Raw genomic sequence first — 16,483 nt, 5'->3', positions numbered from 1 at the left:
ACTTTAAAACCACTTCTGAAGCCTCCTCGCTTGTATATCAAACCTGCACTCCCACAGCACCATATACTACGTCAGCCTCCTACACCAACTTTTTCTAGCACCCACTTAACACACAAAGAGTTGGTTGTCCACCGGAACTCTTTTGAGTGGTCATGGTAGAACGACAGTGCTCTTTTTGGGCCCAGAAGGTGGGGATACTCCTTGTAGGAAAGTAGGATCTGCCTTTATGATCACTCCTACTTTTTGCTGCTGTCACACTGTTTTTCTGACTAGTCTGACTGGGATCCTGTTATTCAGGACCTGAGTCACTGTGCTCTCTTCCTAATTTTGAATAAGTACTTTGATACCTTCCTAATTGGCTATGGGTGTACCCTTCTAAGCCCCTAGTATATGGTACTAAAGTACCGAGGGCATAGGTACACAAGAGGTCTTCCATGGGGTGCAGCGTGTATTATGCCACCCATGAGAGACCACTCAAACTGTGACTACAGGCCTGCCATTGCAGCCTGTGTGAGCTACTAGTACCACTAACAACAGATATAAGTTTCCTTATATCTGAGGTCACTGCACTTAACACCTATAAGTCATCCCTAAGGTAGGCCTTTCAATCCTGAAGGCAGGGTACTTTATTATAGGTGTGAGGGTGCCCTGCATGAGCAGGACACCCCCTACAAACCTAGGAGTCAATTATCCCAGTAAGTGTAAGTGCAGTCAGCCATTTTATACATTTAGTGGACATCAAGTCAATTAAGAGATGTCTAACTATATATATTGGCTGCACCAAAACCGGTCATGTTTGGTTTCAAACATGTTGGAATCCAATCACAACACCAATTCCAGTGTTGGATGTAGGACCCCATGCACTGGGGCTCCCCTAAGGAAGCCCCCTGTATGCCCGGTACCAGCCTTTCAGGGTTGAATAGCAAGTTAGTGCTGCTGCCGACGACAAACATGAGTCTGACCTCCTGCTGCTGAGCCAGGCTCAAGGAATGAGAAGGTAGAACAATAGGTTACCTGTCAGAGGGAGGTGTAACCATCTCCCAGACAGGACGTAGTGTATTCGGCTGAGGTGGAGGTGCTTGCTAGCTCCACCAGACTGCTTTGAAGGGAACAATTGGTTCCCTCCTTGCATACTCTAGTTGGAATCGATTCAAGGAGCCGTTGTCTCTAGCTCTGGGGTGAAACTGGACAAAGGATATGGGAGTATCCTCCCTTTATCCAGCCACTTCTCTGGGAGTGATCCCTGAATAGTCCCACCCCTTTCCCTAGGGTACTTAAGGGCTTACATGTGGGTAGCGCTTCATATTTGTCATGGGACAAGATTCAGATCTGAAACCACTTCCTATTCAACCCTCTGGGAATGTTGGACTTCGCTTTGGGAACCGAAACTGCGTATGGAAGACTCCTGCTGCTCTTGGTCTCCTCGTTCTGCCAGCCTTCTGCATCATCTGTGCCTGTGCTCCACACAGGTTCTTATCCAGGTCTGTGGGCATCCAAGACACCCAAAAAATTCTCCCTTGGTGTGAAGGAGTCACTCCCCTGCATCTGCAGGAATGCCACTGAGCTGACCGGTCTGCTGCTCCTGATGGCCTACAGACGCTGTAAGGGTCAGCAACATAAGTTGTAGTTCTCCAACTCCCTCGATGCCTGCACTGTCTTTTCAGCAAATTTGAAGTCTGTATCCCATGTCGGAATGGCTGTAACTGTACCCCTGTGCACCTTGTTGACATGCCATTGCCAAGGTTTGTTGACTTTCCTCTCCAGAGATCTTTGGACTCCAAGACGCTCCAGCCTCCAGCATCTACTACTATCAAGATCGTCATCCTCACCATATCCTCTGCACCGTGGTCCTACATTCTTGGTGAGCTGCTCGAGGTCTTCTTTCGACTCCTGTGCTTTCAGACTGTGGGTCCACTTGAGAGTCTTCTTTGGATTCAGTGGGCTCCACTGCTTGCTCAGAGCCTGCTCTGACCCTCCTGCACTTGGTAAGTCCCTTGGATCTTACTGGTCCCGACACTGCACCTTCTTTGCTTTCTTCGTCGAATGCTTCTGCCAAGGCTTGTTAGTTTTCCCGCCGGACAACGACCCCCTGGCTCTCGACTTCCAAAGTGGTACGGCTCGGGAACAGTGCTTGGTCTTCCACAGCATCGCCTGGTCCTCACAGATGCAGTGACAAGGTCACCGTCAACTCTCCTGCTTCTTCGTTCATCCGTGGTCATTGGTCTGCGGTGCCTCCTGGTCACTCTCGAGTGGCAAAGACTCCGTCCTCTCTGCTTGCAGGTACTCCTCTTCAAGAATCCACCCTCGGATTCCACCTGACTCTTTCACCATCTTCGCCAGTGGCATCTTCACTGGAGTCCTCCATTGTTGGTTACGTCTACAGCGGTTTCCAACATCACTTCACACCTATGCACCAGCTTCCCTGGTGTAGGTATCCTGGTTCCTGGGGTATCCATGGGTGAGGTGACGCTCCAACTTTCCATCTTCCGAGAGGTTTCTTCAGGGTTCTCTAAGAAGAGTCCCTCTTCTGAAAAACTGCCATTGTGTCTACCCCATTGACTTGCATTGAGCATGCAGTCGTGTTTTCACTCTGCACATGGCCTCAGTGGTGTTCCTGGGTACTTACCTTGGTGGTTCCTTGGGTCCCCAGCTCTTCTAAGTCTTCTAGGTACAGTCTTGACTCTGGTTGCAGTTTGTATTCCACTTTATTAGTGTAGGATTTGGTCTCCCCTGGAGACCACTTTGTATTTGTACTACTTACCTGTTCTATTATTGAAGTATTGTGTGCATTGTGATTAGATCTCTGGGTAGGAGATATTGCAATGTGTTACTGAGTGTTTATAATAAATACATATTTTTATAACTAGACTGTGTGGTTATTTTTCACTTAACCTACACTATATGATTAGTACTCGTAAAACAAGCTGCTTTACACTTCTTCTGGACTAAGACTGAAGGCTGCTCTCCGCAGCTACTAATTCAAGAGCGTTCTATGGTTGTCTAAGACCACTAAAATCACCATAAGTGCTCTATGGATTAGTGCAGGGTGCTTCACTTAAATAAGGGTGCACCATATACTAAGCCAGCGTCCTACACTCCTCTTCCTTAGAGGGATGCAGGGGAGCAATAAAGGTGGCCAGTGTGACTGATTTATCCAGTTGGAATGGGGTCACCACTTTTGGGAAGAATGAAGCACAGGTTTGAAGCACCACCATATGCACAAAAGTCATCATGTAGGGTGGCTTGAATGATACAGCCTGCAATGTTATCTTCACTAGAATTGCAGTCTTTATGGTAAGCAGCCAGAGGGGTTAATTATGTAAAGGCTCAAAGGGAGCACACAAAAGGAAAGTGAGATCCAAATTAAGGTCCCACTGCACCATGATAAAGGGCATAGGTGGAAACATACTTTCCATGCCCACTCAGGAGCCACAAGAATGACTTGGGCTCGGTCGTTCTTGATCTTCTTCAGAACTGTGGGCAGAAGTGGTATGGGCGGAATGGCGAACAGGAGGCCTGAGCTCCACTCAAGACGAAAAGTGTAGCTGAGTGATAGCTGCCTCGTAAACTCCAGCATTCAAAACTGCTGACATTGCGTATTCTCTTGGCAGGCGACAGATCTTACCAAGGCTCTCCCCACTGCTGAAAGAGACTGTGCGCCATCTCAGACTGGAGAAGCCATTTGTGATCCACTAGGCATCGACAGCTGCGTTTGTCCGCATTGCTGTTCATAACCTGCCAGGTTGTCTTTGTGTTTGCTCCAAGACAGTGAGACAAAGGGAGGAAAGCTGTTGGCAGGATGGGGAACTCTGAGTTAACGAGAGGCATAAGTTGTCACCTACGACACTTGCACATCGCGAAGCTCTGCCTGAGCGCACTCAAAATGAGTTTGACACTAGACTTCTGTGGCCCCAGATAATCTGGAGCTAGGACAGGGAGTAAGGGGATGCCTGATATCGCAGGCGGGTGAACATCTCAATAAGCTTCCTCCACTTAAAATTGGGCACCAGGTATAAATATTGGACTCTTAGATCCAAATCTTCGGTATACTTCTGGACCTGTGGACTTCACCAGGAAGAGGACTGCGGTGCTGCTGAAATGACTGCCACTCTGCTAAACTGCTGTTCTGTGGGACTGCTGCTCTGCTGTGCTGACCTGCTGTGCAGCTGTCCTCTTGCCTAGGTGAGAAGGACTGGACACTCCTTTCTAAACCCAGGACCCCAGAGTGACTCCAAGGACTAGTTGATTGGATTCCTGATCAGGAGCCTCAGGAACATTCCAGGCTTCCAACTATCTTGAACCAGCACCTGCCCTCCCAAGTGGTGCCACCCCAGTCCTGGGACTGAATGTGTTCTGCCATCTCATCCTTGGATCCAGCAGAACCAACGCATCTCCTGCGCAGGGCATCTCCCGCAGAACCAGCACATCGCCTTTGCTGTTTGAAGCATCAGGCTCGGAACGAGCGCATGCCTCTGCTGCATGGACTTCCCGGATATAAGGATTTTGCATTACCATTGCAGCCCATCAAAGCCGACGCATCACGACGCAAGGACATCCCCTCTCCCAAAGCAGCTTCCGGCATCTACCTCTGCACGATGTATCTCCTCACCTGGATCTTACACCACCTCTACTGTGCAATGCATCCTCGACACATGACTTTGCATCTCTTCGCAACCAGGATTAAGGTAGTGTTCAGCAGGCCTAAGTGGGTGCTACATAAATAATTTAAACATTGCCTCTAAGTTAAACTTGACAACTCTGTACCAAACTACCAGAGGGAGGAGCACAGGTTAATTTGGGGTTTGCTTGTAACTTCACCGTGACAAGAATTATGGCTCCTGCTTGAGTAAGGTTTCGGCCCCCGCCACCAGTCATCATAAAATGGGAATAACCACCCAAAAAGCAGCACTTTCTCACATTTCTGATCACATTTTCATACTGTTTTCACAGACTGGATTATACCATTATTTTTTATATAATTTCAATATATTTCACTTTGTTAATCCATGGCACTGTGTTCATGATTGATTTCCACAATATCTTTTACAGGCACTATTGTTTATTTAAGTCTAGCAGAAAAACATAGGTTGCTCCACTCTTTGGCTCTTATTCGCACCTTCGACAATTTTATATTTGGAATTACAGTTAGCTGTAAGATTTTTTAGTGTCCTTTAAGCGAAGTGTTACTTTAGACTGCAGTGGCTGCTCCACCGCTAAGGCAAAGGGGCGTTGCCTCACTGCTTTTCATCAGTGTAAAAAAAGGAAAAATAAAATGATAATAATATGATGTATTATCGTTTTATTTTTCCCTGCTGAAGTAGTTTGGGGTGCAGGGCGGAGATGCTCTGCTAACAGAGGAGCATGAGGAGGAGTGATGGGCACACTGTAAGTGCGCATGATGGTTTGGTCGGCCGTCTTGGGCCAGCCAAACAGTCATGTGCACTTTGCCTGTTCTCCACTCAGGCTGTCTGGGTGAAGAAAATGCACAGGCTCCCACTGACTGTCTAAGAGCTGAACCACGGTGCTCAGACCAATCACAACGCTGCGTTGCAGTGTTATGATTGGCTTTGGGGAGCCTGTGTGTTTCCTGCTTCCGTTCGGGCCGGGAGAGACAACAGAGGAGGGACCCGGTTAGGTAAGTGTATTTTATTTGTTTCTTTCTCTCTCCCACCCCTGCTCCTGCCCAGCCACCCCCTATCCGTGCCAGGCGCCGCTGTTAGCATGACAGAAGCTTTTCATTAATGACGAGGCAACCGTTTGCATAATGTATTTGGAATACATCTCTTTGCTAATACCACTTACTACTCAAGCAAGCATGTAAACCAACAGAAGTACAATATGTAAATCTTTCTCTTACTTTCTATTCTTTTGCCTTTTTTATGATTCAACTGTAGACCGCTTTAGCGTTCTATTCGAGATCTACTGTTTCCAATACATTACAGATACATAGAGCGGCCTTTGGGTCAGCCCCTGGCTCATGATTGGGTGTCTTTGCTGTATGTTTCACTTCTCTGCTCTTAATTTGATAGATTTCTTTCCTATTCTTGTGTTTGCCTCACCAAGAGCATTTCAGTATCACAGTTGTTGATGTATTCTTTCAACCTCCTGTCAGCAGCATGTGAGTAATTATTGTGTCTCCCTTTCTAACTCCATGCTGCTCCTCCTTCTCACCATCTTCCTTTCTTTACCTTACTCCTCCATTCCCATCCCCACCCAGTGACATCTTGTCCTTGTAAATCCTCTAGAGCTTAACAATCATATTTAAAGGTGGCCACCACGGATATGTCCGCTTTTGCTGTGGCCATCTATAGCAATGCAATAGATTCCCCCTGTTGATGTAACTTAACTTAGCCAAAACATGAAGGAAATGTATGTTACATTTTGTTGAAAAATTCTCAATTGAAAGTACAATGATGTGTGCAGAATAATCAGTCTTTAACGTTTATTAAATAGCATACATTTTTCTGAGAACTGTTAGAACAATGGCTCTGGGAAATTATAAAAATTGCGTCGCAAACATTTCAACAAAATTGATGCCTAACAAATATTTAATGAAGGAGAGACATAATCCATTCAAAAAGTGTTCCTCCCACTATAACGCCGCCATGAGCTGGATCGAAAACCTCCTCCAAATTGATAATTGATTGCACTGAAACATCAAATGGAGCCTAAGACAAGAAAGACATGAGTTAGTAATATAAAGTTAGACTCACTTTTTCACATTATTATTACTTAATGTGCTGTTCATTAAAACGTAACATCTGATGTGCTAAACAGTTGCACGGATCTGTAATCCCGAAGACATAATGAACAGATTAGCATATGCAAGACTCAGATTCACACCAAAGAACAGTACATTACATTGTAATGGAAGCTGTTACACAATTCATTTGCGGTCTGCTGAACCACTAATTAATGGAAAACAGTGTATTGTGTTCCACTTGAAGCGCATTGAATGGCTCCCCTGTTGTGTATGATCTAACGTCTGAGGTCTGCTTGATGACATCTCACTGGAACTGAAAACGGCTTGGCTTCCCGAATTCATTTTAAAGGCAATATTGTCTCTTTCCCAGCTATAAATGCAGTCAGTCGCAGGGTGAATGGGCGAGGTGACTAAGGTTCTGGATGATCTGTTCTCATGAGCGCAGGGGCAGTACTGATTTCCACTAGATGTGTTTCTGAGGCTGATTTAGAGTTTGGTGGACAGGGTACTCTGTCAGTGTTTCTCCATCGCAGCAGAGTACCTGGTCCGCCAAAGTCAAATTCCACCCAAATAATTCTGAGTCAGGCTGACAGAAAGTTGAATGCCAACAAAATAAAGTGTACTCAGCTGATGTAAAACTTTCTCTGACAGTCCAATGGAGCAGTAGTCATTGGTGGTATGCCATCCGACTATACAGCTAGTTTGAGTGGATGGGTGGATGGCTTCTCTGCCCCTCACCATCATACTTTCTGCTCCAGGAAAAAAAATGAGGGAAGAAACGGGGTTTGAATTTCCCATTCTAGCAGTCACCTGTACCCCACTACTAGTTACCGGATTGTCTTCCTGCCACTTTATGTGGGTAGCTTGGAGGCTTACACTCCAATATTTCTGCCCAAAGGGGGCATAAAGCCCACCAAAAACCTGATGCTTCAGAATGCCTTCCTTGGCATTGGGCTCCACCCCTATATACCAGCCAGTTCTATCCCCCGGGGTAGTTTAATGGGGGTTACCCCCCTCTCTGCTCACTTGCCTTGGGTATGTTTGCAGTATTAAGGTTCTGGGAGGGAGGGGAGGGAGGAGAGGGAGAGGATTGAGAAATTAGAAAGATGTTCTAGTTCTCAGGCCACCGGGGTGGGCACCCTAATTCCATGATAGGCCAGCCCCGCACACAGCTCCTTTTGAAAAAAAATCATTAGTGTATTGTGGAATTTCTACCCATCCCAATTTGACCTATAGGGGACAGAAAAAATATCTAAGGTCCAGGGAATTTGGGGAGAGGGGGCACTGAATGTCAGAATGGGCTGGTCCCTCGCACTTTCCATTTATATTTTAAAAATATTATCCTATGTGCTTAGTGGGCTTTCTCACCCCAGAGGTGGGTAGATTGGGGTAAACCCCTTAATCTGCCCTACAGGGCACGGAAAGACTACGTAGTGCCTTGCTCTGAGGCTTGATTAGAGGATTGGTCACTACATCAACCCCATTTCTTTTTCTAGTCACCCATCACTATTGTGTCAAGTGGGTGTTTCTGCTAACCTGGGACAGGTAGTTGAGGATGAAGTCCAAATAAACCATGGGCTGCGTCCTTCCAGTATTTTTCTAAAATATTTTCTCCAGTGTCTAATGGGATATATGATCCACTGGAGTAAGCAGATTGTGGATAGATCCCCAAACTGCCCCCCAACCCCTGGAGCGAGAAAGGCTCTATATATCATAAGTCTCAATGCCCAGAAGTGGCGGCCCCTCACCTATTTATTTTGTTTTAAAATAACTTCGCTAATGTCTAATGGGCTTTCTGCACCTGCTGTAAATTCACCCAATCTGCCTACCCTAATGGGATACAGAGGGTATCTAGGCATAATGGTACAATGCTGGCCCAAAGCTAGGACGGGTTGGCACCACCTTACTCTTATTTTGACATTTTCTTGGTGGTCTAGTGAGGTTTCTGTCCCTGGTGTAGGCAAAACCTCCTGCCTCCTTACTGGGGCGAGGGGCAGAAAGACTGCTTAGGCTTGAGGCTGGGGGAGATGGATCAATGCCTGGATTGGCTGAAGCCCCACTCATTCTTTTTTCAATATTTTGCCTGGAATGTAGAGGTCTTTCTGCGCCCTCAGGGGTACATATTGGGTAGGTAAATCACTCATTCAGCCCCACTGGGAGCACAAAGACTGTCTAGGGGTCAGGCAGTTTGAGGTAGTCCCCTCTCAGGCAGTCCAACCCAACAGCATTCTTTTTTTAGCATTTCCTTGGTGCATTGTTGACTTTCTACTCCCGGGACAGGAAGATTGTTTAGGGATCAAGGTGTGTAGGGTGTCGGACAATGGCAGATATTTCAGCTTCCACCACATTCCTTTTTTTAAAAAAAGATTTCCCTGGTGTCCAGTGATCTTTCTGTCCCTCTGGGACTGGCAGATCGGAGTAAATGTTCCAATTTGCATCCCTAAGGGTAAAAAAGTGTATCTTGGTTTTGGGTGGTGGGGAGAGCATTAGCACATGCTGGTGTGGGGCCACCCTTGATGTATCACTTCTCTAGTGGTCCAGTCGTATGGATTCCTGCTCCGGGATTGCACTCCTGTGTAGAACACAGAGCAGGAATTCACTAGGGAGAAATAGCAAATGCCATTGGAAAGGGGAGAGTCTCTTCTTTCCAGTGCTAGTGCTCCCATTGAAATCGTTGTTCAGGGGGCTGATCTGTGGCCCGATTACTAAACAGAGTGAAAGCAGAAGGAGCCTTCTACTGGGATGGCGTCAACAGGCTTGGCACGTTGCTAATCATTCACAAAAACGACTAAGACCTGCTGGAGAAGCTGTTCCCCAGCAGTACAGGGGTGTGGGTAATGTGGGGAGCATAAAAGGGAAGCCCTTAGTGCAATGCCATAACGTTCACATTCTCCACAATACAGAGGTAGTGCAGAGGGCATGAACATCATATCCATAGTATAAAATAGATTATTGGATGGGTGATGCTACTTAATGGCCAATTGAGAACATTTGCTTTACTTTGGGTGCATTCGTCATTATACTGGTAATAATCTGTCTTTAACAAAGGAAATTGTTTTAAGTTGAGCAGATAGGCTGCCAGACATTTGGAAAGGAGAGACCCTGCCTCTTCCAGCCAGGAATCAACCTGCCCGTCCATCAAACTGAGAGTTGACTACAGTGTCAATGAGTAACTTTCCCCAAAAGAGCTTACTCAGAGATGGCAAGACTCATAGACATCAAAAAACAAATACATTTAGCAATACAAATTACACAAATACACAATTCCTATAGACAAATTGTCACATTAAAAGTGATTGACAAAGGTTGTATGTATTTTATACACTTTGTCACCCTGAACCTGGCAATCCCTTTCAGTTGGATCGTGTCTTGCAGCTTCTTCTTCAAGGTTGGGAAGAGATGAACAGCTATGCTGGCAATATTTGCAGTTGATCAATATAGAGTTGCATCTCTAAATTAGTTGGTATTTAGGGCAAAACAATAACATTGCAAAAAAACTGCGCAAAGTCATATTTTTTCATGCAGTGGTGCAGAATGGATTCAAGCCAGGTGAGTTGAGTAGTAGTAACAGTTATGCTTGGAGTAGGCAATGAATTAAAAAAACACATGTATTCTGATTATTGTACCCTTTGTAGTCCACCCTGAGGTACAGCAAAAGAGTAAAACCTGCAACCCCATTTCACGCATAGCATTAGAGTGCATTATGTAGATGATAATGGACACACCAATGTGGTGTGCTCTTGGTTTGAACAATGATGGAGTTAAGTGAAAGGCCATTTGGAATGTATTCTATTGCACCTATATATTTATGCCTGACTGAAATTTGGTAATTAATTTAGGAGGGAGTATGATTACCAATTTAATAATCACAATCTGGTTAGGTCCCAACCCAGTTGTAAGTACATCTCTGTTCACCCCATGATGGCAATGGCACAAGGAGCAGGAAATTCCGTAGAGAAATGTGAATTAAAATTCAATCATCACTGGACAAATATAAAAAAAAATTAAAACGGTAAAGAGATGCCTAAATGTTCAAAATTTGATAAGGGCAATCATAGCTAAATATTTTTGACATTTTTACAGCAAAAAGCACTAAGAAAACAAAAAGCAGCACTCAGTTACGGCTCATTGTTGACTGAGAACGAGGAACAATTTCAGGCTCTCTGCAATGGAACAGAGATCAGGTAGGTCAATTGGTTCACAGTTGTCGTAACTTTTACCTTCTGACTTGGTTTATTTTCGGGAGTTCGAAATCCAAAACTAAAGCTAATGAGGAACCCTCAAAATCAAACTCATTTTTTTTTAATTCCTGCTGACGCATTCAAGTTTGGTACCAAAATATCCAAGCAAGATAACTGAAGTGGCTTTGCTGCTGGGGTAGATATGACCTCTCGCCAGTCCACGATATTACAGATGTACGCAGTCACTTTTTTTTTTGTTTACAGAATTCTCCAGTAGGGCAAGGCTGGAACTTTCAGGCAGTCTTTTTTCATCGGATGTTATCTCATGGGTCCACAAGTGTTCTAAGGAGGTGGTGGTTGCGTTCCACTCTTATTCTGGGTCCTAACCAGTGATAGGAGAGTTCCGTACACCCAATCCTAGCTACTTTTTAAATAATTCCCATCTTCCTTTCACAACTTACTACAAAGCTTCCCATAATTCCTCCACAACGATAGCCATAACTTTCTTATCGACACAGGAGCCTTGCCAGTTGCCACAACTTCCACCACTCCACTATGGAGATTAGGCTCCCTAACCTCTGCTATTGATAGTGATAGAACTGCTTTACCCTCTAGTCTAGATGGAGTCACAGACAACACGTCTGAAGTCGCTACGGGAATCAATGGTTACAGTTTCTGAAAGCCCCATTTGGAAATTACGCTTCAAAACGAAGACCTGTGAATGTTGCCTTTCTATTGCCAGCTGTTCCTGTTACCCTCCCAGATGGTCAATCCTGGTTAAGTGACCATTGTAAAACAACTGCTGGCCTGCTGCTGCTAGAGGACAAGCCTTTCTCTCCTAAGAGGAGGGTGACTAACAGTCAGAGAGGGATGTGCATTTGGTCTCTGGAACAGGACTGTGAGGCAAATCGGTTTTAAACTACTTGACTCTTAGGCAGCAAAAATGACACTTTTATAAAATTACTTTCCCGCTACTTAAACTGTTTCAGAAATCTGCTATTGCAATTGAATGAGAATTTTAAAATTACGCAGAAAATAACTTGAACGATCGCTCTATCCTTTAACCAGGCCAAGATAAAGTAAAATGACATATTCATATTAGGCCTGTTAAGGGAAAATGTACATTTTCCTATACAGTGACTTATAGGTTTAGGCAACTTTTCAAGGTGGGTGTTTACTTTTATTCATCTCGAACATGTCCTACTTCTCTACAAGATGAACCATGCCATGTGCGCTTAGGAAGCACAATGTAAGGAGTGACTTTGCTAATTTTTAAAATTATATTTGTCTTCATGACTGAGGGACTTTTCCTTGCAATGTGCCACTACAGTACTTTTAAACTTGAGGCGCGCGGCCGGCACTTACTCGTGCTCCCTGGAGCCATACATTTGTAGCATATATGTGGATGATGTAAAAACACACAGCATACATTTGATATTTAGATTCCATTTGAAGTAACAGCAGTTAGGTAATATTGCAAATATGTTTTTTCATACACAGGCAAAGTATAAATAATGTGCTTGACTTTAAGATTATGACTATTATTATATAGCATGTTAACAGTGTTAGCATTGATTGTGAAATTCTGTGCATGTTTAGTGTATATGCCTTCAATTAATATTAAAATATGACTTTGAAATGTTTATTTATTTAGTTTGCTTTAATTAAGCTATATTTCTCTCGGCCGAAACATCCTTTAACAGACAACCTTCACCATGCAGGCTTTACCACGCTTTTGATCATATCCCTGTCATTATTCGGGGTGACGATAGAGTGCTATCATTGAGAAGGTTGGAATCTCGATATATAATCAATTTCAGCATGAAGAATTGGCTGTACATCTAGGTTAGTGGGTACAATATATTTGTATAAATGCTCTGTTAACCCTGTACCTTTTAGCTTTTCCGCTTACCCCCCTTTTAACACTGTTTTTAATCATGTATTTTTTCCCCCAAAGGCTCTACTGGGAATCCCTGTGGAGTTAATAGGCGACTACTTAAGTTAAGCACAACTCTTTTTGTTTATATTCTCCTATTTTGAGTTTGAACTCCTTTACTTAATTGAGGTTCACATGAATGAATTTATTTTGTGAACTTGGGCAAATGACATTGTAAAACAGTCCACTATGGTTACTCTAATAACCAATGTTTACAAAGTTAGTTATTACTTATTTGTATTAAGAGCAAACTATTTGATTGTCAGACTTTTCTCCCTAGCTCTTATAGTCTTTAATTTTGCGGTGTTTTAGTACTCGAACTCCATTCGTTTATTGGTTTTTAATATCTTGGGAAGGCTTAGAGCTGTCCAAAAACCCAATTGGGCTTATTTTTTTTGCACAATGTGAACTCATGGGCATCAATTATTATGATTTTGACTGCATTTACACTTTGAAACCTTTTTTATTTTTTTTGTCACAATTGTGTCTCTTTTGCTATCTATGTCTGAGGCACAAATGGGCTGTCACATCTATTTTGGAACACACACATGTGATTTAGCAGTTTGTGATCGTATGAATTTCATGTGACTTTATCTTATGAGCATACAAGTACAGTATTTGGAAACCGTATAACTTAAAACTTTCACTGTATTACATAATAAGCAACTCGAGAGCTCTTCATCCGGTTATCAAGATCTACATTTTTCCATCGCTTCAATTTTATGTTCACGTTTGTGTGACATATGGCTCATAATAATTTATTTTATGGTATTGTATCATTCACACTTCATGTATGCTTTATATTCTCTTAAGCATTGCATTTAAAGACTCTGTTCACTGCTCTTGAAGCCTTCCAAGATGGTGATGATGTTCTATGCAACAACATTTGTAGTCCTTCGTTTATTTTGTAACACATTTTGTATAAATGTCTGCTTTGACTTACAAGTGATCACTCGTGACCAAGACAATGTCTGTTGTCGAAATGCATTGGATGTGCTTGCCACAATAATAAACATGCATTTTCAATGCAATAGTTCTCCCATTTGTCAGAGATAGAGCTATTGGTGTTGTAAGTGGCAATGTTTTTTAGCTATGTGTTTTGGTTTGGAGTGTAGAGGATGTATGAACAGAGACACAGGTGCAGCACTGCCTAGAGGACTTTGCATGAGGAATTACTACTGAAACCAAAGAAGCAGCTGCAGCACTGTCTAGAGGACTAAGAATGAGGAATTACAGACGCGCCCAGAAAATGATGATAGCAGCTCTGTGTAGAGGACTTAGAATGAGGAAATACAGATGAGACCATAGAAGCAGCCCGCAGCATTGTCTTGGAGACTTAGAATGAGGAATTACCATGAGGAACAGAGACACAGCTGCTACACTGCCTAGAGGACGTTGAATGAGGAATTTCAGATGGGACCAGAGTAGCAGCTAGCAGAACTGTTCAGAGGACTTATAATGAGGAATTAACAATAGGACCAGAGAAGCAGCTAGCAGCACTGCCTAGAAGACTTAGAATGTGGTATTACCAACAGGACCAGACCAGAAGCACCATCTAGATGAACTTAAATGAAGAATTACTGACAGACCAGAGAAGCTGCTACCAGCACTGCCTAGAGTACTAAGAGTGAGGAATTAACACTTGAACCAGAGAAGCAGCTGTAGCACTGTCTAGAGGACTTAGAATGAGGAATTAACACTGGGACCAGAAAGCTGCTGCAGCACTGTCTGGAAGACTAAGAATGAGGAATTACCACTGCGAACAGAGACGCATCTGCAGCACTGCCTAGAGGACTAAGAATTGAGCATAAGCACTGGGAACAGAGACACAGCTGCAGCACTGCCTAGAGGATTTAAAACGTGGAAATTACTGATGACACCAGAGAAGTAGCTATCAGCACTGTCTAGAGGGTTTAGAATGTGGAATTACAGTCGGGACCAGAGAAGCAGGTAGTAGCACTGCCTAGAGGACTAAGAATGAGAAATTATGAGGGCGTGGCCAACTGCCGTCAAATATGGCCGCTTACTGAAATGGCTCCGAGGAGTCCCACCACAGTGAATCCCCTACAAATCCGTAACTGATCCGAGCACTGATCGTGTTGGATGCCTGCAAAAGACGATCGAAGACGGCTGCTGGGATATCGCTCACTGGGCGCCGACAGAAACAGGCGGCAGAACAGCAGAGGACGCGGTGACCTGGGGGCCCAGTGGAGCCACGGCCTCAAGTGAATTGGCAGACTGGGACCTGTGGGGAGGTGCTTGCCCCCTTCCCCCCTCCCATAATTAGCACCACTGACTGGGACCGAAGCGTGGTGCTTGAGGACTGATTCCCCGATACCCCTCCTCCTCCTCCATTGCGAGAGAAAGGTGAGGTGAGGAGACGTCATCGGGTGCCAGGAAGACGGCACCAGGATGTGATGGCTCATGGGCTGTGGATGCTACGATTGAAGGCAGCTTGGCCAGCGGAAGGCCCAGCGGGCTGCGCTTCCCTTCCCCCCACCCCCTGAATTGACATGGGCAGTAGCCCCTTGCCACTGGGGGGCTGGCGAAAGACTGACCGACCTCCCCACTGGTGGGACAATCTCAACATGTCGAAAACATGGGTGTCCAAGAGAATGCCAGCAAACTTCTGGCATCTTTTCTGGCTGACAGAACCCAGGTGGTCACAATGGGACCCTTTCACTCCTCCACCTTGTCTCTGCCATGTGGAGTACCTCAAGGCTCATCCCTAAGTCCGACACTTTTTAACATCTATGTGTCGGACTTAGCCAATGTCATTCGGGCACATGGGATGAGCCTTACCTCCTATGCAGACGACACACAGTTGGTCCTTGCCATTAAGAACAACGGCCAAAAAATAGCGGAAGATCATAAATCAGCCATGGTAGCAATTGGGAGTTGGATGGCTTCCAATTGTCTAAAATTAAACTCCGATAAGACGGAAGTAGTCATCTTCGGGCCGCTGACTCCTGAATGGTCATCCAACCGGTGGTCATCTTCACTGGGCTCTCCTCCCGGGCCTGTCAGCAAGGAGAGGAATTTGGGTGTCATCTTTGATGACCGCCTCACTTTTCATCCTCATGCTAACCAGATCACCTCTTCAGCCTTCCACAAACTGAGACTCATCAAAAAAATCCTCCCCTTCCTTCCTGACACAGCTGGTAAAACCCTGGTCACTTCCCTCGTACTGTCCACATTGGACTACTGCAATGCTTTATTTCTCAATGCACAAGAAGGAGTCTTAAACAAATTGCAAATAATACAAAACTCAGCTGCCAGGCTTCTGGGAAAAATTCCCAAATATCAATCCGTCTCGGACACCATCAGAGAGTTACACTGGTTACCCATCAGAAAACGAATAAAATTCAAAACTCTCTGTATTGTGTACAAGGCCTTGCATAATCTGGGACCAGCTTATCTCGTCCAAAATCTGATTCCCTATCGTCCGTCCAGAACACTACGTTCTTCAAGTCTCATTGATCTTGTGGTTCCTCGTACCAAAACTGTTTCATGGGGTGACAGAAGATTTCTGGTGTCAGCTCCAAACTTGTGGAACACATTGCCCCACTCGATTAAAGCTAGTCCTTCTCTCTGGTCCTTTCGTAAGCAACTTAAGACCTGGCTTTTCAATCATTAGACACCGCTCTCCCCTCTCAGGTTAAA

At 44.6% G+C, this 16,483-nt stretch overlaps 1 protein-coding gene across 1 annotated transcript in view; it reads right to left on the bottom strand.

The window, feature by feature from the left end:
* Positions 1-6,428: 6,428 nt before the first annotated feature.
* CFAP54 (cilia and flagella associated protein 54) overlaps positions 6,429-16,483 on the bottom strand; it is a 2,285,874-nt gene continuing 2,275,819 nt past the window's right edge. The window contains exon 71 of the mRNA XM_086918163.1: positions 6,429-6,668. Within this exon, the coding sequence (XP_086774289.1) occupies positions 6,549-6,668 (120 nt within the window). The 3' untranslated portion in view covers positions 6,429-6,548. The remainder of the gene's footprint in view (positions 6,669-16,483) is intronic.

This window comes from Lissotriton vulgaris, chromosome 1_1 (assembly GCF_964263255.1).
Source record: "Lissotriton vulgaris chromosome 1_1, aLisVul1.2, whole genome shotgun sequence".
Classification (NCBI taxonomy): Eukaryota; Metazoa; Chordata; class Amphibia; order Caudata; family Salamandridae; genus Lissotriton; species Lissotriton vulgaris.
Note: the sequence above shows the minus strand (reverse complement) of the source record. Positions and strands in the feature narration are given on the sequence as shown.